The sequence below is a fragment of the Pantherophis guttatus genome, chromosome 3, assembly GCF_059756535.1.
Source record: "Pantherophis guttatus breed Tessera chromosome 3, ASM5975653v1, whole genome shotgun sequence".
NCBI classification, from domain to species: Eukaryota; Metazoa; Chordata; class Lepidosauria; order Squamata; family Colubridae; genus Pantherophis; species Pantherophis guttatus.
Window position 1 is genome coordinate 73,116,975 of NC_142065.1, and position 25,757 is coordinate 73,142,731.

The following is a 25,757-nucleotide window of genomic DNA, read 5'->3' on the forward strand; positions in this document are numbered from 1 at the left end:
ACAAAAATTCAGTTATTTATAATTTACAAAAAACTTGAAAGAATAAAGTATGACATTGGTATATAATTTTGAATTTGGAAATCCTTTATGATTTTTGGCAGAATTATTTTACAACTCACTAGAAAGCAGTCATTTCAGTGTCCCTGTGCATTAGAATATCTGTGATTAGAATCACTGATTCTTTGGTTTCTTATATTAATGTTTGGAAGTAGAAAAAGACAAACAATCTGTAACTTCCTCCACACAATGTAAGTGCTGAATATAGGATCACAGCCTTTTTAAATGAAGGTTTATAGCAAATAAGTGAATTGTACAAGTCGAGGGTTCTCCCAGAGTTTTCATAATGGAAATGCAGGGTGCAGGAGTTCACCAGTTTAACATGTGTTAGCTGTAACCTATCTGAAGAGTCCGCCTTTGTGCTGGTTGTACATTTGGCAGTCTATGTGAGGTATCATTTAAAGAGGGTTTTACAACTACAGTTCATGCACAACAAAGCCATCCAGGTTTTTGTGCGAGTTGAACTGCATTACATAGAAACGTGTTTCTGAGTTTGGTGTAAACTGCTATTGTTAACCTATAAAGCTTTGACTTAAGTTCTCTGACCATACCAATCTCCTCACAATTTTTCTTTCTTTGCCGTTTTTATAATTACATTAACTCTTTTATCCTACAACTCTATGTAAATTGCAGATGCATTGTTTTTAAAAACATTCTGTCACTGAAATATTTTGTAGAATCTTTGTCCGATTGAGGTAGTTTTATTTAGAAATTACCCAGGTCAATGCTTCTCTGTTCTTTGGGTTGGGCCTTATAGTCTTCTCTAAACAGTTGTGAAGACATTACTCCTGTAAGAATTTGCAGAGGAAAAAAAAAAAGGGGGGGGAAGCAAGTCCATTCATGAATAGAAGAGCATTTGCACTGCACTGGACTAATCCTATATATACTGTATAATTTTAAGAAACAATTGAAGCAATGACTATCTTAAAGTGTTCAGTATTCTACTATTTGCTCTTTACGCGGCATCTAAAAGTAGCACTTATATCAAACTAAGTAATACTTAAGAATCTCATCATTTCAGAACAGTTGAGGACAGCTATCAGAATTTGAATGTAAACTTTTACTTGCTTTGTAAATATTTACAACTTTTAAAAACAATACAACCTGTTCTTAGCCTTTGTAATATTTGTATCTAAAATCTACTGCATCCTAGGTTTCAGATATTCTGAATATTCTAAGGGTTATTAGGGGAAGTTACTAATAAGTATGTGTTTTCACAGATCTTTTTCATACATCATGTTAAAATATTTACACAAGATATTAAAAAATCAACCTCAAGTAAAATTCTTTAGAATCTCGATGCATATGAATATGAATACAGGCATGCTTTATTTATAGTAAACATTCTTCATTTTTTTCCTGTTTTTATAAAGGTGGTTATAGTCAACGTTTACCGAACGCCAGTGCCCTGGGAAAAATTTTCACAGCTTTGCCTTGTGGGGATCCAATTTACCAAATGCTTGATTTGAAATTAGCCATGTACATTGATTTTCCTGCTTGTATGAATCCAGGTGTTTTGATTACATGTGCAGATGACATTGAATTTTATAATATTGATGCAACAGAAGTCCTAAGGTTTAATCAGCCTGGATTTACTGCATTAGCTCATCCTTCCAGTTTGAGCATTGGTACAACTCATGGAGTTTTTGTATTGGAGCCTCCATTACACCTGCTGGAAAAAGAACTTGAGTACAGATCTTGTCATCTTTTTCTGCATAAGCCTAGCATTGAAAAAATGTATCAGTCTGGAGCAGTGCATAAAAGGAGTGATTATCAAACATCACCTTCTGGAGACCTGGGAGATTCACTTATGGAATCTGAGTTTGTATATACAGATAGCTTATTTTACATTGATCACACCACTGCAAAACTTCTGCTAACATTTTATAAACAGATGGGCAAACTTTGCTATGAAATAGATGCCTATGGTGATTTTCTGCAGGCATTAGGGTCTGGAGCAACAAACGATTATGCAAAAAAGATTGAAAATGTCACAAAAGAATCAGGTCTAATAGAAATAAGGGAGAAGGTATTTAATATACTAAAAGATTTGCCTCTCAATGTTATACTCCTAAATAATTCCAAATTCTATCATATTGGAACTACTCGTGAGTGTTTGTTTCATTATACTTCTGATAGAAAAATGAAATTGGAGTTGGGTCTGCTGCCAAATGTTTTTAGCATCTGTTCAAACAAGGCAGAAGACTTGGATAAATCAGCTTGTATCATTCACAGTATGCTTAGTTCAAAGTGTTTTGTTGCACCTGGTTCACTAATTGAATATTCTAGATTGGGTTCCAAGGTTTCAGTGGGAACAAACAGTATCATCAGTGGCTGTTCCATTGACACAAAAGCAGATATACCCCCAAATACTTTCATGACAACCCTGAGTGTAAGAATTGATGGAGAATTAAGGTATGTGAGCATGGTGTTGGGCATAGAAGATAACTTGAAACAGAATGTGGCAAATCTTGCAGATACACACCTACTAAGTCTTTTCGGCATTGGTCTTAAACAATGTTTAGAGCTTTGGGGCTTGAGAATTTCAGATGAGCTCTTTTCTGGGGACAAAACATGTTTGGGTTTGTGGACAGTTCAGATCTTCCCTGTATGCTCCCATTTAAGTGATTCGGTAAAAGTGTCATTAGGGATTTTAAACTCTGTACAAAATAAGTCCCCATTTAAGTTAGATAGTTTTAAGCTGTTGTCTATTGAACAAATGCTTTGCTACAAAGATGTTGAAGACATGCTGAAATTCCGGCAACAACTTTATGAAGAAATCCATCTGCAGAAACTGAAAGAGAAATCTATTATATAGAAGTGACTGAAAAATGGTACTTTCCCCCATATTTTAATTCAATGAGGGCTAATTGCTTTCAAGGTTTCCAAACCCCAGAAGCAAGCACTATGCATATTTTTGTGTTTCATTGAAGTAGAAATAATGAAACTGCATTAAGACTGTTATTGTAGCATAACATTAATAATGCAAAAAATGCAGATAAACTATTCTTTTGATGAAAACATTAATGAAATATTTCAAATCTATAAAAACACAAAGGAGGAAATTTTCTTCACTTCATATTATTACGTTTTCAGGGTTTTTATTAATTCAAGTGGGAAATACAAGTTATTAATTAGGAATTTGATTGAAAACTACTTAAAAGTTTTTACATAGAAAAAGTTATTTCTGACAACATTCTTATTTTTCAGGGTTGTTCATTACAAATAAGCAATAAAGTTATTTCTTAAATGTATATTCATAACACTATTCTGTGTTTCATGTGTAAATCTGATGCTGGTTTACAAGGCTGCGGTGAAATGAGCAAAATAAATTGAAATGTGTAAATTAGGTAATCAAGATTTTGTTTAACTGTATGAATGGTACTGAGACAACTGTCATAATCTGATCAATTATAGTTTCAGTATAGTTATAAATAAAATACCCAGTCTAGATAAAGATTATTAATAGTTCTAGGCATATCCTGGCATTATCATTACCACATAATTATCAACTGCTTTCTCCAAACAGGTTAAATCTAAAATATGCAGCTTTAACCAATTTTTGTATAATGATCATGTCAAAATAATAAAAAGGTGATTTTAATATGCCTGTTTATCAGTCAATTTATATACCTGCCCATTTTGCATACTGTATGTACTGGGTGGCTTACAATTAAATAAGTAAAACACATATCAATACAAATTGGGTTTTTTTAAAAAAAAAAAAAACATCTGGGTATCATAAAAACCACTATCAACATAACCAGGAGACAGCCTGCATTACATATTTGGAACCCCAGGTTCAAGCATAAAACCAAAAAAACCCCAAGTTTTCAAGACCTCACAAAAGATCAGCTGATGCTCAGAAGATGTTCTTCCTGTCAGATCTGGAAGGATAGAAAATGGGAAAGGTTATAAATAACCTTGTTCCAAGTCATAAGGGTCCTGAAAGCAACTTGAAATGTACCCAGAAGCACACTGGAAGCCAATGCATCTTGCAGACTGGCATTACATGTGCCAAATAATCCCATTAACTGCCTGTGCAGCCACATCCCGCATTATAGAATACTCTTCAAGGGCAGCCCTACATACAGCATGTTGCAATACTCCAGTCTTGAGGTCACTTTCTGCAAGTTCTTTGATTTCCATCTGACAAAATGAATATATTATTTTCAACTACGAACAGCTTTTTAAAACAAAAATTACAATATTTACATGTATCTACAGTTTTCTTCTGTTAATCTTTTTTGGAAATAGAGTCTGAGGACAGTAAAAATATAAATCGTAATTCAAATCAAGCTAAAAATCTGAACAATTGAGAACATTACTGTACAAAAGTTTGAGGCATGAATCCAAAGCACAGAGCATTTTCAAAATATAAAATTGCCTCTCAAGTATCTTAAATCTGAAGTGATGCAAGCAAAAGCAATCTTCTCAGAAAACATCAAATCCACTTTGGAGATACTTGTTATTTATGAAATTAACCCCATACATCTCTTAAGCTTAGTAGAGGTTTCCTAGTTATGCATAAAAGTGAAAAAAGTAAGGATGAAGGGAGAGGAAAAAGACCAGGGGGTAAGTACAGCCTGGCCAACAGTAACAGTGTTGGCTGGGGAGGGGGGGAGGGTTATAATGTTTGGGAATGCTGTGTGTGTGTCTCCTGGAAGTCTATTTTATTTGCTTAGCACAGGTAGTCTTCGAGCTACGACCACAATTGAGCCCAAAATTTATGTTGCTAAGTGAAACATTTGTTAAGTTAACATTTACCCCATTTTACGACTCTTCTTGCCACATTTGTTAAATGAATCAGTGCAGTTGTTAAATTAGTAACACAGTTGTTAAGTGAATCTGATTTCCCCATTGACTTTGCTTGTCAGACGATCGCAAAAGGTGATCACAGGACCCCAGGACACTGCAATTGTCATAAAGGTGAATCCATTGTCAAGCATCCAAATGTAAATCACATGTCCATGCGGATGTTGCAATGTTCATAAGTGTGAAAAAGGGTCATGTCACCTTTTTCAGCGCTGTTGTACTGAACTATTGTAAGTCGAGGACTGCCTGTAGTTAATTTTTTTTTTCCTTTTCCTTTTTTACAATTTCTATCTTCATTGTTTGGCTTCGTAATTGAGATTAAAAGCGGGAGGAGTGAGGATTTGCACTTCTTGCATAATGGGATATACATTAGCAGTATATGAATGAGTGGAACCGGAAGAGGAAAGGGGTAACTTCACTCATCTTGTATTTAAGTTGATGCAAAATCTGAAACCTTGTTCAGGCAGATTTCTGAGAGGGCAACATCAATGCCCTCCATCAGTCAGTCAGGTCTCAGTGATACATGCCAAACCTGGCCATTCATCCACCATTAGATCACAGATGGACATGGTCTTATTACAGATAGCTCTCCATGCTTTTGTTCCTTTTTGTTCTTGCGACAATGTTGCAAAATGTATTAAGCTAAAAATTATGGCTAAACCAAAGTTCATAACTTGTGTACTTTATAACTGAATCAGTACTGGTCCTTGTCACAGAATCCAATTAATGCATCAGATTCCTGTGACTCCTTGTTATGTTATATAAATAGGAGTGAATAAATTAAGTGACGTAGATTTTAACATGCCTCTGGAATCACAATTTAATAATAAGGTAATTCAAATGATTAAGGCAATTAAAGGAAACTTATGAATTTTTCAATTTTCTAATTGCAGTCTTTTAAAATATTACTCAATTCATGTTTTTATTAATGATAGCCAAGTTTTGTTAATGCCAAGTTTTATTAATGATAGCCATGAAATAATAGAACAGTATATGCCTTTATTGTCATTGTACATCATATATGCAACGAAATTGGTTTAGCCTCTCTGGTGCAATCCATAATAGAAAATACAAAACAACATAAATAGTATAGAGAATAATACCTATATACATCGAATAATCCCTATACAAGTAATTGGGGGGGGGGAGACTAGTTTCCGTATGTGCATGGAATGATTATGATTGTGTTTAAGAATCTGACAGCCCATGAGTAGAAGCTGTTTTTAAACCTGTTTGTCTGGCTGACTATGCTTCAATATCTTCTGCCCGATGGTAGAAGCGAAAAGAGACACTGCCCAGGGTGTGAATGATCCCCAAGTATCTTCCTTACTCTGCTGAAACAGCGAGACCTGGCAATGTCATCTAGTGGTGTTAGAGGGCAACCTATGGTTTCTTGTGCTGAATTGATCACTCTCTGTAGTGCCTTCCTGTCCATAGCTGTTAATTGTTTTACATTTTTTAAAAATTCTTCATTTAATAATAATAATAATAACTTTATTGTCATTGTATGTATGTACACAGTCTACCCGTACAACAAAATTCACTTAACACCTGAAGACCAGGTCCAACACACACAACAATCCCCAAACACAACCCATCTACCACAAATTCCCCCCCCCTAAACTACACAAACATCCACACAACAGACCAAGTAATGCTGTCCAACAGCTCACTGATGGTGGCCCTTTAGTTCATTGTTGAGTGCAATTAGACCAGCATACCATACTGTTATACAGTATGTGAGGACACTTTCTATCGTAGACTGATAGAAAGAAGTCATTTGCCGTTATTAATAATAATAACAATATCCATTTCAGGTTAATCAGTATTTATATTTCAGCCAAAAAATCCAAGGTTGCTTAAGTGATGACAATTTCTAAAATAGTCCCTATCCTCAGTTTACAGGTAGTCAAAAGAAAAGCTCAGAAGAAAGAAAGCCAGCGAATGCCACATTGTTAGCTGAAATTTTAGGACCTCGCATGTCTTTTTGTATGATGGGAGACACAGAATGGCTAAAAAAGATTCAGACTCAAATATTCTATCTGGTCTTTGAAAAGCTCGGCAGTTAATAAGTTGCACAATAGCACTCTTAAGTTAGTAAACTGAATGGTATTCTTTTTTGCTTCCAATTTTGCAGAGCTCACATGGTTACCCTCTCCTAGCTTCAGAACAATTCAGTTAAGATTGTAACGTAGATCTGTCGGTTTCTTTGTTTGAGTTTAGTTACTGCTCTTTGTCAGGTTTAGTTACCGTGTTTTGATTCTTCAGGGCTTCTCAGCTGCATTCTAACCTCTTCTATAAGATTAAATCCTTGTGTTTCTGTGCACTGCAGCACCAAGTACCAATTCAATAAATAGCCTACGGTTCTTTCTCTTACACAAAACATGAAATCTTCCAATAACTTAGAGCAAAGCTACCTATCTCTTACTGACCTTGAACAGATTCTAGAAGCTTCTTTGAAAAAAAGAATAAAGATTGGTATGTTCACTCTTGCCTGTTTTGTGTCACTGAATAACTGCCACATTTATCATTGGTCACTTTCTAATATTATTTATTTGTGTAGCTATGATCATGCTGGATTTCATTTCCTCTTCTTGCTTTTTTTGTCTGCAAGCTTAATGAAAGCGTAAGATGTGGAAGAACTATTTTGGACCACAACACAGCATTTTTCTGGTATATACTAATCCAAATATTTTTTTCAAACTTCTATGAAAGTCTAAAAGTATTCATTTTTAAGGGTTGTAGTAACTTTAATGAGTCAAAACTGTTCATTATTTTAAAGAAAGCACCATCCTGTTAAAAACTGTTTAATTCAGTTTACTTCTTTAAAACCTTTTATCTTACTCTCAAAGTATCTATTCATTTTGGAGGCAATCATTGGCTATAAATAAAAAGAACTTCTTATTATGTTTCCAATTACCTCTCATTAGTTCCTAATTCATATCAGTTAAATTATTTATTGATGAATGTATTGATTTATTTTTGTTTCTATGGGTTACAGATTTATTAATTTGATACTGCAGCCTATTTGCAGTAATAATCAGATAAGATCATTGTTTATGAGTTTACCCGATAATTACAATCATTGACCCCATTTTCCCTGAATGTGGTCCACTCCTGCCCCATCTCCCTTTAGCATGTCACCACCTAATGCTGTGATCTGCCTTTTCACCCCTAAGACTGCATCTTCCTCCATCCACCCTACTCAATTTCCAAGGCCCAGGACCTACCATATTGGTGATTTCACCCATCCCAAACAGGGGAAGCCAAGCACCCTGAAGTTCTTCAACTCCATTGGTTTTCAGAGCCATTAGGGTACTCCAGTGTTTCCCAAACTTGGCTATTTTAAGATGCATGGACTTCAACTCCCAGAATTCCCCAGCCAGTATGCCTGGTTGAGGAATTCTGGGAGTTGAAGTCCATACATCTTCAAAGAGTCAAGTTTGGGAAACACTGGGGTACTCAGTACCCCAGCTCCCCCACTCCCCCACCACACCCACACCAAACACAGACTCACACTATCATCCATAGAAAACTCGTCTCAGCCTCTCTCACCCACTGGCTAGAGTTCCACTCCCATTCATCTGACCCAGCAACCACCACCTCAGGCTCTCACCCCAAGGGATAATCATACAACGAAACAAACAAGGGAACCTAACCCACAGCCAGAGTCAAGAGGCAGGTGTCAATTTTGGAAGCCATTTTCTTCTTTTAGCTTCCTGACTGCCACATATTTTAACCTGGGAAATTGGGAGAGGTTTTTTTGTTGGAGCGGTGGAAGAATAGCCATAACAACATTCCTTGCTCTGGGAGTCAAGGACATTTGCCTGCACCTGGATGGGAGTGACTGGGGATTGTCTCCAGTTGAGCCTGAAGAATGGATTAGTACATGTGATGAACTTGTGGGTGTGGAGCAGGGTTGTGAACTTTCAACTGGGTGGGGAAAGCCTGGAAGCTTTCAGATTTGGGTTTTCCCAGATGTGCCAACATGACATCTCTAATAAAATGGAACTTTAAGGAATCTATTGCCTTGGAGTTTTATTTCGTTGGGGGTGTTTTTTGGACCCCTGACAATCGGAGGCAAGTAATCATCTCCTCCCTTTCTTTGGGAATAAGAGAAGGAAAAGTTCTGCAGGAGGCAAGGTCCCCAGCACACTGCCACTCTGATGCTATTCCTCCCCACTAGTACCCCACTGCCCCCAAAGACTTGCTGACCTCTTCAGATGGAAAGTAGAGTCTGCAGGATAAAGGATGCTGGTAGCAAAAAGAAGCAAATGCTGGGAAAGATTAGAAATGCAGCAGATGCAAACCCCCTGCTAATGGGCCCTTGGCCCCCAACACCAGACCCACATCATAATAGAGGTGACAAACAGCAGGTTTGAAAAGTGACCCACATCTTTTCCTCTGGCCCATTTCTCTGTCACGGCTTTCAGTCAGCTCCTTCAGCAACAGGCATCCCAGCATGGCCAGCTCACAGTCCAATCCTTCTAATGTGGTTAATGCCTGGCTTGTAAAAACATAGTAGCTCTTGCTTACTCTGACCCCTCCTTTGATCTCTCTTTAAGTCTCTGGCTCACTCCTGCAGTCACAGAGCCTATCAGGGCACCCAGCTTCTAGCAGGTCCAATGTGCTCAGTTCATGGCATGATGATCTAATAGACACATCTGAGAAATAATAGATCCAAGAGCATCCCATAGTACAAACTTGTTCCTTTAAGGTAAATGCAGACCTTCCAGGATGGGCGGGACACCATTCAGCCAGTTTATTGGCTCTTACCCAATCCATTACCCTGCCCAAGCACTAGTTTGGAAGACCAATGGCTATGCTTGTATTAGATGAAAAGGAGAAGTAAAGGTGGGTATCATTTGCATATTGATGGCCCTTCAGCCGATATCCATGGATGACCTCTCCCAGCAGCTTCATGAAGATGTTTAAAAGCATAAGGGATAAAATGGAGCTTTGAGGGACTCCATACCTCGATTGCCAGTTACTAACTGTACATCATAAATAACCAAATTTAGACAACATACTAGGCCAGAATGTTATTCTTTTGTTATGGTTTACTCTGATATTTAAATGCAATCATTAAGCTTTATGCATGAGTGAACCTTTCCATTAAAGCACGTTCATGTCTTAGAACAGTGGATGAACCCTTAGTACACACTTATCATAATATATACTAATATTGAGGATGATGAACAAATACTTCCTGGTATAAATCTATGACTGAATGTGACATGCCCAGATAATAAATTCTTAGAGTTCATTTTTTCCCTAAATTTTCTCCTGATACTCTTTGGTGCCAACTGTAATATGATGTAATGTCTCACAATATTTATTGCCCAAACTGTCCTTATCCTTTATCATGTGTCATTCAAAGGTTTAAAACTTTCTTCCTTCATCATGTCCCATGGTGATTATCAAAACATATTATATTTCGGTCAGACTAACATTCAGAGGTGGTTAGATAATTACATAAACCAAGAAAATAAAGCACAAAGGAAAGAAGGAGTTACAGTGCTTTTTGTATAGAATTTAAAAACTGAAATCAAACACATCATTCCGTGCACACTCACTTACCCTTGCTATTACATAAAATACTGAGATAGGTTGATAATACCTGGAAAGATAGTTGATGATGAATACTGATATTAAAAATTAATATTGCTTCATGGCCCAACTTCCATGAGCAGCACAAAATGAGGAGGGTAGGGAGTAGCATCTACCTGTTTCATTTGAAATAAAGATTATAGAATCCCTAAAACATTTTAGGACTACATGTGTTCTTTCCAAATATTCAGGTTGGGAATAAGCAAACTCAAACAGCATATCACTTCTATTAGATTAATCTATTGTTTCCCGGTTGACCTTTTACAGTAATTGAGAAAAATGACTTGTTTTTTTCACTCTTCATAACTAGCAACAACTTTCATTGAAATGCTTGTTTTCAATAGCATTTTTCAATAGATTCAACAACAATCAAGAGAGTGTCTCAGACATATTCAGAATTAATCCAATCTTTTACCCTCCACCCCAAACAATCAAGTTACCATTTTAAAATGAATTCATTCATTAAAAACTCTAACTGGATTTGTAGAACAATAGAAGAGATTTTATCCATGAATGTTTTGATACTAATTCCATACGGCTCATCTAATTCCATATCCACCAGAATACATTCGGAGCCATTTCTGTGATAGCAGCAGCTGCTGTAAATATAACCTCGGTCCCTTACTGTTGTTTTAATTGTTTTTGGCTGTGCATGAAGTTATGGAATGGGTTAAAAGTGTTTGCAAGTACTTTTGCTGTGTTCAACATTATTTCCACTCTGAGCATTTAACATACTTCTCTGCAGTCAGACGTTTTGTAAACACAGCAGTTTTATTTAGCCAGAGGATGTTTCTTAAATTGCACTTCAGGGTTAAAAGCTCATCGCTTCTTTGGATTTCCTTTTTGCCTCTTTAAGTCACACAGTTGTTCTGCCCCCACTAGTTAATTTTACAAGGAGAATATTGATGTCTATAAAAAAAAAATTACAAATATTTAGGGCAAGAGGGAGGAGGGTTTTGTTGATATATTTTGTATGGTAAAAGTGTTGAGGCAAGCCTTTTGTTAGGATTCGGCTGCAAAATAACACAAGTTTGTAACATCTTCTAAAGACACCACTTCTAAAGCTGCTATCCCATTGGTCCATCATTTCAACTGTGTTGATTGTTGCTAGCAATGGCAGGTTGTTTCTGCCTTACCACTTACTCTTAAGTGAAGAGGGCTGAATGCATCTTTTCCAGTGTTGAGTCAACAAATTCACTGCTGCCTAATACTACGTAGATGTGGTAAAGTAAATTGAATTGATCCCACCTCCTGGTGATCACATGAACATTTTAATGCAGTTTTCTTGGCCAAAGAAAATCATTTATCACTAATGATTTCTGAGATCTTTAAGTAACCAGGTTAGCCTACACTCCTAGAATTCCTCCTGATCTCCTGTTTAATAACTAACCAGATCCTGCTTATTATTATTATTATTTTGAATACAGACAATGTTGAACAGGTGCTGTTACCTACTGAAGCAACAGAAAGCTATTATAAAACAATTTGAATTAGTGTATGATATATTTTTTCCAGAAAAGTCTGCTCATACCTCTCTCCAATTAATGAAGAAACCATGGCATATGTGAACCAGGCATGACCTTGTGCCATTATTAGTATAAAAATCAGATTATGCAGTGAAACTAAGGATAACATTAGGAAATATGTCATCCTCAAGAAGTAATGATTTGATTCTCTTAAGTATTTACATTTACATCCGGAAGAGACATATAGAAGATTGGTCACATTTTTATGAAGCATTATTATATAGATGATTTCAGATTTACATACAGTCAAACTGAATGTTGTATTCATGCCAGGTTCCTTTATTTAATAACTTTATATGTGTCATGAAATAAAAATAGATTTTCCTGAATGGTTTTTAGAACCTGCTAAGACAGACAAGAAACAGACATTTAGGCATGCTGGAATTTAATTGTACATAGTTAGACAAAAGGTTTAACTATAAGTAGAGCCATTGAGGAAGCTAAGGAGAACTTGGAAAACGCTGAAACTAAGTTGAATATTATTTTTAAAAAAGTTGATTTCAATATAAGTATAAATATAACAACAAAATAGCTTCTTGTTCCATTCTCCTTTTTTCAACATCAGTAGACATTTTCTATCAGCTTGAAAGACAAATCTCATGCAAATGCCATTCTTATAGTGTAGTAACACAAATAACAGAAGGGGATTTTGCATATTTATTTTTATCTTCCATCACCTTGACAAGGCAAACACCTGTTTAGTTATATAATGTCTTGATCTCTTGTATTTAAAATATCTTTCAGTATTATGATCCTTGGTAAATTAAATGATTGTAATGAGGATAACCTGAAAATAAAGGAAAAGATCATATCCTTTACATACAACTGATAAAGATAGTCTCAGTGCTAAAAAGTCCAATTATCTTCCAACTTTGGCTAAAGCTGTGTTAAGCATTGCTTACCAGATGAAATTGAAAAGAGGTTTTAATTTGGCTTGTTTATAAAATTAGCTCTCCCAGGTATATATTTTCAGCAACCAGTGAAACTTTTAAAAATTTATCAAAGAAGTGTATGTGAGCTCCTTTTTGAAGATACGTTCACACCAAATGATACTCTTGCCTATTTTTAATTGAAGTGCATTAAATGATTATTGAGAAGATTTTTGAACAATAGGTAAAAGGACTTCTTGCAAACTGCCTGCGAATATATTATATATCCAAAATAATTATGGGGCTTTCTTTCTATTCTCCTTAGAAGGATCACTTTCACTGTCAAAGTAGACCAAACCCCTCTGGTTTACCAGTCATCATCCAGCTATGACTAATGAGATGTTGGGGAAAACATGTGATAAAAGATGCAGATATGGGGGCAGAATAAAAAAATATTCTGATTTTAGATTTTATTTTATTTAATTTAGATTTTATTTAATTTATCCTTATTGTGGATAAATTCTATCCTTGATAAATATAAAACAAAGCAAAAGAAAAAAGAAAAGAAAGAAAAGCAGTTACCATGCTCGCATCTTTATCCGATTACCATAATTGCAACTTAATAACAGAGTATTACATTAAATGTTAAATAAATGGTGTGTTCCTTGAATGAATATTTATATTAGGTGCATTTCATTTGATACCAGACCTAGAACTTGGATATTGGTGGTTTGGTTTGGTTTTGCGTTTGCTATATCATTTGTTATTTTATAGACCTTCTGTCATGTTTTTCAGAATAGAAGTATCCTAGAAAAATTTATAAGGCATTTGCTTGTTATTAATATTCATTCAGGAAAAATTCAAGATATTACCATATTCAATAGATCATATTGTTCTCTAGCTGTTCGGAAGCTTGTCAACATATTCAACAAATGGTACTTCAGAGTGTTGTTCTGTGTACTTACTTCCATAATAATCATTAGCAGCGAGACCAGAAAGAGCTGCTGTGGATCTTGCTATAGAGTTATGCTGAGCTCAATGAAGAAATACCTGTCAAAATATAATGCAAATGAATGATATAAAAAGCTTTGGATCAAAGGCTGTAAGTCTCTGAATATCTGAATATAGACAATACATATTTAACTTGTCAATAAATACCCTGTTGGAAGAAAACCCACCATAAAAAATTAATGACTAGTGATCTTCTTGGGGGTCTGAACTGCAAAATGGAACAGTTGCCAGGGGCAACAGTCTTGGCCTTAACAACAGTTGTATCAATGCAAATACACTTTAATCTGTTGATTAAGCTAATACAATCAGTGAAAATAGATCAGCATTGGATACTAAATTCATAGCTCTTCAAGTTGCCTAGCAACATAGACCAGTGTTGAATATATGTTACATTTTCTTCTCCCATTCTATCACCCTCTCAAATGTTTAGAAAGCAACTACTACACAGGGATAATAAAAATACATGTTACTCTTGGTTTATGGGCAGTAATTGACTAAAATGCTGGTTTGCTTATTTTGTGAAACACATGCTATTAAAGAGTGAAGGACTTTTTCAATTGGCAGTGATATAATGTTTTAAGCTCATATTATCATGGTTGGTGTTTCTGAGGTGAACATATTTATGCCAAGGTACTATCAAGGTTAATGCTTTCTAACCCCGTCATTCTAAATATTTAATCTATATATTCTAGCATGAAATAAGAAATAGCTATAGGAAAGATTCATAAATGAATGAATAAAATATTGGAATAAGAAAATGGCTAAACACACATATAGGAAGAGAAGATTAAAGGTTGGCAGGATATCGATGTATATGAAAAAAGAATATATGCTTAACTTTTAAAATCTTCCTTATAATTCATTCTTTTTCCTGGCTTTTAGAGGTACCAAAGTATTGTTCATGTTATATGGTACACAAAATTCATTACATTATATTCATTGCTAGTACCAAAATTACATTAACCTAGTTTAGAACCATAGCTACATGTGGTGGGCTTGTAATAAAATTTTATAAAAACAAAATGAAAATAATGGCTATGTACTGACTTTATGTTTCTTTTTTATTAAAATCATCTAAAGGTAACATAGAATGAGCTGGTAGGTCTCTGTACTATCTTCTATATTTTGTCAAGGATTTAAAAAATTGCAAGATTTCCATGATTTGGATAATCATAAAATAGCAATAAGATTGTGTTGATTTTTGAGATTTCCCTTTTAACGGTTTTTTTTAATCCTATGTTTTTACTTGATTATTCTGTTCTTGATAGTATATACTACCTGAATCATGTGCCAAGTAGCAGAAGTATAGAAATCAATTAAATATGCAAAGTAATTTCCCCAATTTCTTTCCCCTCCTTTTTTGGGGGGTATTTTGAATTACACCATATGAAGTTTTGCAAATAGTCAAACTAATATTAAGTCGAACTAAAATTAAGAAATAGGAAGGGATAGCAAAGCGAGTGCGCACACCAGTTCTGCGCATGCGCAGAGAGTATTTGATAATGTCTGGGAGGGTGGGTGAAGCCCCCCACTGCCGCTACTACTAGTTCACCCGAACCGGGGCGAACCGGTAGCAACCCACCACTGATGTATAGCCATAGCAAAGATTAATTCTTGTGGGAAGAATACCCCAAAAGGACAGTGCCAGAAACCTCATAGCACCAGAAACCTCAGAAAACAGTGCCAAGAGACTCAAGCCAGCCCTTCCCCCTTTAAGAAAACCCCAAGCAAAAGCACCAGCTGAAAGGAACACTTAAGTAGAGCCATTAAGATAAGGGGAATCAGGCTAAAAAAAACTCACCTGGAACTTCCCTTTTTCTCTTTCCTGACAGAATTAACCCCCAGGATAGGAAAATCAAAGCCCCAGGAACAGGATTAACCCATTAAGGCAGGAAGACAGGATCCACAGCAATCACTTTAACTAGAGGCACACAAATAAACCCATCAAGCTGCAGGAGCTTCAAAGGGGAATTAACCATAAAAAGCACAGATTCACACGCCAAGCTGCTTGCAAGCCAGGAACACTTGAGCTGTGTCACTACTTTTTTTGCCTTCCTGAATTAAAGGATCCCTTTTCTGGCAGCTGACTTTCATGTCTATTTCTTCTCAGCATCGATGACTGCTTCCCAACTGGGAAACAAACACAGGAGATTTTCTTCCAACATTCTCAATAGACTCCTCTTCTTGTTATTCAAAGCTTATTTTTTAAAACTTTAGATAAAGTAAGAAAAAAATGAATTGTTCTTTTTACAGGAGAGAAGGGGGGGAGTTGTAGCTTCTGTTTTGATATTTAAACAAATGTTAGAAGGCTAAATATTTGTCAGAGTACATCTTGGGTTTTTATCCCAGTGAGGCTACATCAAGACAAATGCTAGCCACAAGCAAGAATAAGCTAGCATTTATCCTTTCTTTCCCCTCAGAAATCAGTGTGATTGGAGATGGTACTACCTTTTTTAAACACAAGAGGTTTGTCTAATCTTTAAAAGGCTTCTTTCTTGAGAGACACATGCTTGATCATACAACATATGGGTTTTTTTTCTTTCATGTAATAATTCTACTGTACTTAATACTGGAAAGCAGGAGTAGTCTTTGTCTGACTAACAGCGGAAATGAGGAAAAGGAACTTGCAGTTCTCGGTCTATTTATTAGAAGAGAAATATTGTAAAAACAGAGCAGAATTTGGTGTATGTGTATTTGAGGTGGGATGCAGGCAAGCTACCAAAAAATAACATGAAATTTGATTATGGGATGGATTCTCAGCATTTGCAGAGTAAAGAATTTCAGAAAAAAAAATCACATAGCACGTTCCTATCGAGCAGTTACCAATGTTTCTCAGTCTTAGCAACTTTGCAAATATGTCCCAGAAGTGCTTTTTCAAAAGGCAACTGGACTTTGTTTTTTCTTGAGGACATTTGGCTTGTCATCCAAGAAGCTTCTTCACTTCTGACCTTTTCATCACACCCATTTGCATTATTCAGGTGATCCTGAGGACACAAATAAACCTTCAGGTAGCCTCAATGATGCTCAGAAAAAATGTTGACAAGCAAATGACTACAAGGAATATAAATCCTTCCATCCTCCACCATTCAGTCAGAAGTAAAGAAACTTCTTGGATGAGAAGTGAAAAGTCCTCAAGGAAAAACAAAGTCCAGTTCCTTTTGAAAAAGCACTTTTGGGACAACCATGACCTGGATGAATGAGAATCTCCTTAGATGTTTCCAAACATGCTGACTGAGAATTCTTGGAGTTGAAGTCCATGCATCTTAAAATTGCCAAGTTTAAGAAACGCTGAGTTAGGCAGTGGTTGTGAATGTTGCCAATTTCTCTTGTGTAAGTCTGTCCCTCTTCTCCATCATATGACCTAAAGTAGTGGTAATATTGAGAACATCCTTTCTATACCTTGACATTCTTCTTAGCTGGAGTTCTTGTTGGAAAGTAATTAGGTAAGATGACTTTCTCTGTTTCTCAGTTAGGAAAAACTTAATGCAACGCCTAAACTATTAGCTTTGAAGTTAGTAAAATCGATTTTTTCTCCTCTAAATTCCATCACAGTCCGTCCACATCTGACTGGGCAACCTAGAAGATCTTATATTCACAAGATGCATCAAGTCTGATCAGTATTTGCTAAATCTCCTTACCAGACAGAAGAAATTGAAGATTAGATTTCTCTTAGAAAGGTGATATTTAGAAGACTGGAGGAATTTGCTAATATTTTGACATTTGATGATTTCATGAAAGTATCCTTATTCAGGGTTGGTCTCAGAGTGTAGCCAAAAAAGTGAAGATGGAGCCCAGGACACAATATGTGTGATTGACACAGATTTTTTTAAAAAAGATGGAGCTTTGATCGCACTATTGTGGCTGTCATCTTCATTTTGTTTTTAAACACCCCCTGCAAATACCCCTGTCCCAGTAGTGGTTTTCACTTACCTTTGCTACCAGTTTGGAACTGTGAGCGCACATGCGCGCTTGCTTCACTCGCATGCGGCACTTCTGCGCATGCACAGAGCGTCCGTCATGATGTCCGGGTGGGTGGGCGGAACCCGAACGGGGGCAAACTGGTAGAAACCCACTACTGCCCTGTCCACATTCATAATGTTACTATCAAAAGTGTTTACATCAGGCTAAGTAGATACATCTCTTGGAAATTCTTAGTAGAATAAGGTTTTCTGACTTTTAACAATGTGAGGACAGAAGCAATTAAAACTTTTGTGCTTGAAATTAGGTGGTTGAAAAACAATGGTTAGAGAAAACCCAAGCATGGATTAGTTATAACTGTTATTAAATTATTTCAGGAGATAATGCTGAGCAAATACTTTATTGTTCAAAGATTAGTGTATTTTTCTCTCTCCACTGAAGCCTTTGCTTTGCACTTGACTTCCTTTGCTAAATTTTTGGAAACTCATTAAAAAAAAAGTTAGAATCATTGAGCCTGAAATTTATCTCCTCCTGGCTTACCTTATGTACTGAATTTGTGAAAGCTGTTTAGCCATACATTTCCATTTCTGATTAGAATCTGATTCATATTGGCAGATGTATGCATTTAATAGAGACATAAAGATAATTTCAGCACAGCAGTTTATTTTATCAGCACATATAAATACCTTTTTATTGTTTTGTCTGATACTTGATAGTGTATTCCCTGCTTTCCTCTGTGCCATTGTTGCATGACATTCTGTTTGGCACACCGTTTATTTTTAGGCACAAGACTATCAAAGTGTTTTTTTTTCCCTTTGTGGGATTGTCAGTGATCTTGAAAAGGAGTCACATTACTTAGCACGAGAACGTTCTTGAAACAAAGAAGAAACATTGGATAAATGGGAAATTATAAATCTAGACCAACGCAAACTTGTACTGGTAATTTCTTTTGCTTTTTTTAAAAAAAATAAATATGACTGCATTATTAATCATTCAGTTTAATTTGCTTCTTGGTTCTAATGCCAGGTGTTTATTGTTGATAGTCTAAATGAAGAATGGCATAACTCAGAAACAGACTTTCCTTTCAGTTGAGAAGGATAGCAGAGTCAGGATGATACTGATTTAGCTGAGATTTTATAAACGTTAAGCTATGCAAAAAAGTACAAATTTTCAAAAAAAGTATGCTTTGTGCTTTCAGTGTTTATATAAACTTATAATGGTCTATTATATAATTAAATTATTTATTTCTCAAATACAATTATTTGAGTAAATAAATATCAGGTTAATACTGATTTAGCTGAGATTTTATAAAAGTGAAGCTATGTAAAAAAGTACCAATTTTCAAAACAACATGCTTTGTGTTTTCAGTATCTATATTAACTTGTAAGGATCTATTATTATATAATTAAATTATTTATTTCTCAAATACAATTATTTGAGTAAATAAATATGAACACATATTTCTGACCTGGAAGAGAAAACTGTGATATATATTTAAAGGGTATCAATCAGGGATTTTTGTCATAAAATTATGATTTCAGATAACCGAAGGTATTTCTGTCAAGATTTGTATATCTTTCTCTTTTTAACTATAGATGAGTGGAAGAAAAAAATTAGTGAAGCATATGCTATAATCATTGAAAGATTAGAAGATGACCTGTTAATCAAAGAAAAAGAGCTTACAGAGCTGAGGCATGTTTTCAGGTAAACAGTTTTCTGAAAGTTGTTTATTAAATTGTAAATTGTGAATCAGATTTGTTTTTAACTTCCATGGTCATATATTGTTAGGTTTAAGGAGGCCATTAAATTACTCTTAGAAAGCTAAACTAGACAAAGAATATAGAATCTGATGTTTGATTTGTTTAACTGTACCTCACACTGTATAATAGCAATACAGGTAGTCCTCAACTAATCACTGTAATTGAGCCCAGAATTATGGTTGTAAATTGTGCCGGACATTAAGCAGTTCACCACATAACCACAACAAATTTGACTTCCTTTTTGCAGTGGTTGCTAAGTGAATCACTGCAAGCATTAAGTAAATGCCATAGTTGTTAAACAAATTCATTTTCCACAATGGATGCTTTTGCTGGAAACCAGAAGTAAATGCCACTCTCCAGAAAAAATGTAAATCGTGGTCATGTGATCATGAGACCCTACAAAGGCCATAAATGTGGGCCGGTTGCCAAGCACCCAAAATGTAATCATGTGACTGCTGGGTGGAGCAGCCATTGGAACTTTGAATCTGGGTTGTAAGTAGCCCAGGGGAAGTCTGTTGTAACCTTAAAAGGTCACTTAATAACCAATCATAAGTCGAGGACTATCTATAATGAGTAAGACTTGATATGTATTCACCAAATCTATATAGACTTTCTCTCCTCCTTCACACAGATACTTCTCTCACAAACATTTGTTTTTATTTTATTTATTAAATTTGTTTGCTACCCATATTTTGGTGTACAACATTCATGCATAATTCTTTTCTTTTTGTCCTTTGTGATATACATTCAGATATGAGATTAGGGATTGCACAGGATTATTACTGAATTAATCAATACATCCTTCTGTATTTTCTTTGGCTTTTAGAAATTCCACAGATGCCATAGTAGATGGTGGGAAGCTATCCCATTAGTTTTGTTTCTAAAGAGCTTGTCCACGTAGAGTGACATGGCTCCTATAAAGTTAAAGGAGTTAAAATTTCTGGGCAGAATAATAATTTTAGCTGGTTCCTCTTCAGATCATGTAAGTTCTCCTCCAGTTATAACTACAAGGCATCTTGAGTTTTCTCTTTTCCATTTTCCTCAAAATAGGAAACCCGCTTTTCATATTGTTTGCCATTTATGTTTTATTCAAGTTTTGGTTGATGATTTATTTGTGAATTTGAGCAGTTTTTAAAAATGCAGTGTATTTACATGCAAGTCCACGGAACATGAGACTTCACCATACAGTTAAATGCTGCATATTGAAAGGGAAGGGACCTCAGAGAGTAAATTAATTAGTTTGACTTTTGCTATGACCTGAGCTGTCTTCATTGTGTGTATTTGTGGATTATTTTTGGCAGGAAATCTATGCTACTCATCTGCAGGAAATTATTGGATGTGTTGGGTAGTAGTAGTAACTTCCAGTATAACTTTCAAAACATTGTTTAATAATTATGAAGCTTAAGTTATATGCACATCTGCCTGTCAACCTGGGCCCATCATATTTTGGGGAGCAGAGTTGTTGTGCAGTTGAGCCTCATGTCCCCGATTTTCTTTTGCTATTCCTGAGACTGTACAGGTAGTCCTTGACATATGACCACAATTGAGCCCAAAATTTCTGTCGCTAAGTGAGACATTTGTTAAGTGTATTTTGCCCCATTTTATGACCTTTCTTGCTACAGTTGTTAAATGAATCACTGCAGTTGTTAAATTAGTAACATGGCTGTTAAGTGAATTTGGCTTCCCCATTGACTGTCGAGCCCCAGCTGGGACTCGCCATCGCTGGGGGCTGGGGGAGTCAAAGCATCGGTACTACCCACCTGGATGCCTGGGATGGTGGGGTAAGCTCCACGCGGCAAAAGGCTAGGTCCAGCGTTAAGCAGCATGAAGCCTTGGCGAGATTGGCACAGCTTTCAGAGTCTGAGTCGGCGCTGACCTATGACGTTCGTGGAGTGCCGACAGCATTGACGGGCGGGATTAACAAAACTGCCAAACAGCTGATGTGGGGGGTGTGGGTTGCGTACCGGATGATGGTTTAAGAGCCGAGAAGGGAATAAATAGCGCTGCATGGCGATTGCGTGCAGTACTGACTAGATAGAGCCGAGATTGACTTTACTAGTCAGAAAGTCACAAAAGGCAATCACATCACCCCAGAATACTGCAACCATCATAAATATGAGTCAGTTGCTAAGTATCTGAATTTTGATCATGTGACCATGGGAGTGCTGCAATGGTCATAAGTGTAAAAAAACAGTCATAAGTCCCTTTTTTCAGTATTATTCTAACTTCGAACGGTCACTGAACGAACTGTTGTAAATCAAGGACTACCTGAATTATGTGCATCGGGGTAATCGGATTGAAACAATAAGAGATATTAAAAACAATGTTGTATGTCTTAATTTCATTGCTTTACAGTAAAGATGATACTTGGATATCAGAAAACTGAGTGCTAAATGTGGACATTCTTGCTTGTAGCTCTGGAGAAAGGATCAACATGTTTCTATAAAATGAGTGTTTCTATAAAATGCTGTGCAGGAAAGAAGACAGAATGGAGCATAGTTTGGCTTTCTTCTGTGCATGAAAGGAATATTTGAGTTCAGGAAGACAAATATTGGACTTTGCTTACAGTCAGCCCCTGAGTAGCATGCAATGTGTTTGTGCATTTGGAAGTACATTATTGGAATGAATTTAAATGATAGCATGGCATCATTTATATATCATATACTCTGTTTCCTCCAAAATAAGACATCCCCTGATAATAAGCCCGATTGGATTTTTGAGCGCATGACCATAAGGCCAAGCGCTTATTTCAGGGTTCAAAAAAATATAAGACAGGGTCTTATTTTCGGGGAAACACGGTATTATATATCGTATAGAGGGGTGGGTTCTAAATTTTTTTACTACTGGTTCTGTGGGCGTGGCTTATTTTGTGGGCGTGGTTTGATGGTCATATGACAATTCTTTAGGATTTAGCAGAGGTACTGGTCTACCAGGCTTTTAACTGCTTGCAGAGCTGTACTGGTCTACCCATTTGTTCTTGGAGCGTTCTGGTCTACCCATTTGTTTTGCAGGCACCGGTCTACTCATTTGTTTTTGGAGGCACTGGTCCACCACCACACTGCTTTTTAACACTGATCAGCTGTAGGGCTGCCCTTTGAAGCCCCGTGGCAAGAGTTTAAACAGTTTTTTTCCTTCTAGCCCATCAGCTGGGACTCGGGAGGCAGCAAATAGATTGGGGGTGGGGCCAAATAAAAGGTAAGAATAACACGGGGGCGGGCGGGAGGGCCCAGCTCCTGAACAAAGAGAACCGATTCAGTGATGTCATATCATCACCACTACCGGCTCAGCCGAACCGGGCCGAACCGGGAGGAACCCACCACTGATCGTATATGACATCATCATAGGTGACATGATAGCAATATTCCAATATTTAAGGGGTTGCCACAAAGAAGATTCTCCAAAGTATCTGAAGGCAAAACAAGAAGCAATGGATAGACTCTAATCAAGGAAAGAACCAACCTAGAATTAAGAAGAAATGTCCTGACAGTTAGAACAATTAATCAGTGGAACAACTTTCCTCCAGAAGTTTTGGATGCTCCAACATTGGAGGTTTTTAAGAAGAGATTGGACAATCATTTGTCTGAAACGGTATAAGGTTTCCTGCTTGAGCAAGGGGTTGGACTAGAAGAAGTTCAAAGTTCCTAACAACTCTGTTATTCTGTTAAAGAGCTGCATAGTGCTAAATGGAATTTATATACACTCACTTGGGTTAAGTTTTGTTGAACTCATGGAGCTTGGTGTCGACACATCTAAGTTTGTGCTGTGATCTCATTGTGGCCAGTGGCAGGATTTCAATTATTTGAAATGTGTTCAATTAAGGCCAGTGATTAGGGAATTAGATTCTGTTGAAAGATGCATGTTTCAAGGGTAGAGAGGGAACATGTGTAAGGTAACCAATTTTAATCCTGAAAGCAGAAAGGAAAAAGAATCTTGAAAGGGCAAATGTGTGTTTCTTGCCCTTGCAGAAGTATCTTATGAAAGAAAAACTTTGGCCCTGTACAAAATGGCAGCAACTGTGATGAGGCCAAAATGGTAAATGCACATCATGATCCCAGATTGTGGAGATGTTATGCTTAGGCATTTCCATTCTAATGTCTGAAAAAAGATAGCAATTGCATGGTGACGTCATTGGGCACATTTGATCATTTTTCACCACTATCCCTTGCAGATAGCCGTATGATTTGCACAGTGTATGCAAATACCTCCATCCGACATACAGCTTGAATTTTGTTTCTGAACCCTAAAAGAAGACAATTCAACCATCAAACAAAACATTTGTAACTGAATCTGGAACCAAGTTTGACATCTCAGGAACAGTTTTCCCTAAATCTAGATTGAGAAATATATTTAAAGAATGAAAGCTGACCAAAGATACTTTACAATAACTAGCTTATAAATAAGTTACAAAATAAAAGAAAACATTTCACTTTCATTACAAAGAGAAATCAGGCCCTAATTGAGTATTATTCATTTGTATTTATTATTTATTATTAAAACTTCTGTGCTATTCCCTTCAGACTGAGAGCTCTGAGAATTTGAATAGTAATTCTAATTTTGAGAACCTGGGGTTCAATGCAAGGGTGCAATATGATGATAATGATAGCGATGATGATGAAAACAGAATCATAACTATTATCTTTTGACAATATCAATTCACTCCATCTAATCCATATGAGTTTATTAGTAATAGCGGGAATCATTTGAATATACCTTCAATGCTGTTGTTTATTTTGTAAAAACTCAAGTAATAGCCAGAGGGGGGAAATATTTAATCAAGTATTAATCAAGATAAGCCTGAAAAAATTAAGAAATTCATATATACATGAAAAATGAGATTTTCTATGCAAGTTGAACATTTTTGTAGAAAAAAGCCAGTGGAGAATAAAATCTATAACGTTTTTTTAAGTGACTATAACATATGGGTTTATAGCACAACAATGTACAAGAAAAGTTTCCATTTAGCAAATGCAGCCAAACTAATCATTTTAGCGTGTTAGTCATAGGGACACTGGCTTCAGAACTGTCATGCTTAGCAATCTCATTTGTTTCCAACCCATTTTTGTGTGCTAAGCTTTTCTTAAGATATGAGAGCATGGTCCAACAGAAACAAGAGCAAATGTTAGTATTTAATCTGAATAAAAATCTGGATGTTTCACAATCTCATCATTGCTCAGTGTGTTTTCCTGGTTGCTACAAGTTTATTGTGCACACAGTGGGAGAGTAGGTGAAGAATGAGGTAGCCATCACAAAATAACTGGATGAGTAAAGTAATCTAGGCTATAACTTTAGTAATAAAGGATGACATCTAAGGGCAGGGGCACAAACATTTTCTTTCCAGGTAGGAAGTGCTGAGTAGACATTATCCCAAATTTTGTTTTATTTATTACTGAACTCTAAGTCATCTTGCAGAACATAAAGCCTTCATGGAGCAATTCTATCATTACTCTTTTTATATTAAATGGTCTCAAAATGCATGGATTCCATTGGCATCCTATACCATCACGTGGCTCCGTCCCTCATTAGGAGGGAGAGAGGGAAGGAAGGAAGGAAGGAAGTTCTATGTATTCTTTCTGGTGAGTCTACTGCAGATTGTTTTTGCTTAGCTAAGGGCTATTAAAATTAATGTGGTGTAAAGCCGGGATTCATGCTTTATTGTTTTTCATATTCTCCTCCTTTCAATTAAAGTTTACAGATCTGTTGGAATGCTTACGGATCTGGATAACCCCTCTATGTAGTAGCACTGAGTAATTTAACATGGCTGCCAGTACCTGGGTTTATAAAATTGCATCTTGCAACCATTACGAAACACAGCATATTCTGCTTGTGGTGATTTTTCAGGTTGCTACAATAGCAATGCCCCTTAAGTAATGTTTTGATTTAAATTTCACATTTCTTAACTGCCCATCTCCCTCAGAGAGGGTGTCTGGGTACTAGTCCATGCTGGCTCAGGAAGTCTGGGAATTGAAGTCCACAAGTCATAAAGTTGCCATAGTTTCTCACCCCTGCCTTAACAGGTCAGTAAAATGAAGACCTAGATTGTTGGGGCAATGCTGACTCTGTAAACCACTTAGAGAGGCCTGGAAAGCACTGTGAAGTGGTACCTATTTTTCAGAGTATAAGACGCACCTTTTTCCTCCCTAAAAGAGGGTGAAAATTTAAGTGCTCTTGTTCACCGAATGTAGCCCTGCCCA

At 36.3% G+C, this 25,757-nt stretch overlaps 1 protein-coding gene and 1 long non-coding RNA gene across 4 annotated transcripts in view; one reads left to right on the forward strand and one right to left on the reverse strand.

Moving 5' to 3' along the window:
- Nucleotides 1-25,757, forward strand: part of LOC117677329 (serine/threonine-protein kinase TNNI3K) — a 238,156-nt gene that overhangs the window by 3,649 nt on the left and 208,750 nt on the right. Inside the window, exons 1-2 of one of the 3 annotated variants that reach the window (XM_060689981.2) lie at nucleotides 18,619-18,745; nucleotides 19,402-19,510. In XM_060689981.2, the coding sequence (XP_060545964.2) occupies nucleotides 18,706-18,745; nucleotides 19,402-19,510 (149 nt within the window). In that variant the 5' untranslated portion in view covers nucleotides 18,619-18,705. Of the gene's footprint in view, nucleotides 1-1,430; nucleotides 3,662-18,618; nucleotides 18,746-19,401; nucleotides 19,511-25,757 lie in introns of those variants that run through there. The other 2 variants (XM_034433198.3, XM_087889820.1) reach the window with 2 other exon arrangements.
- Nucleotides 11,241-15,774, reverse strand: LOC117674950 (uncharacterized). The gene is made up of 3 exons (XR_015732866.1): nucleotides 15,690-15,774; nucleotides 13,843-13,927; nucleotides 11,241-11,391 (listed from the first exon to the last, which is right to left on the reverse strand). It is a non-coding gene; the product is annotated as an uncharacterized LOC117674950 (long non-coding RNA).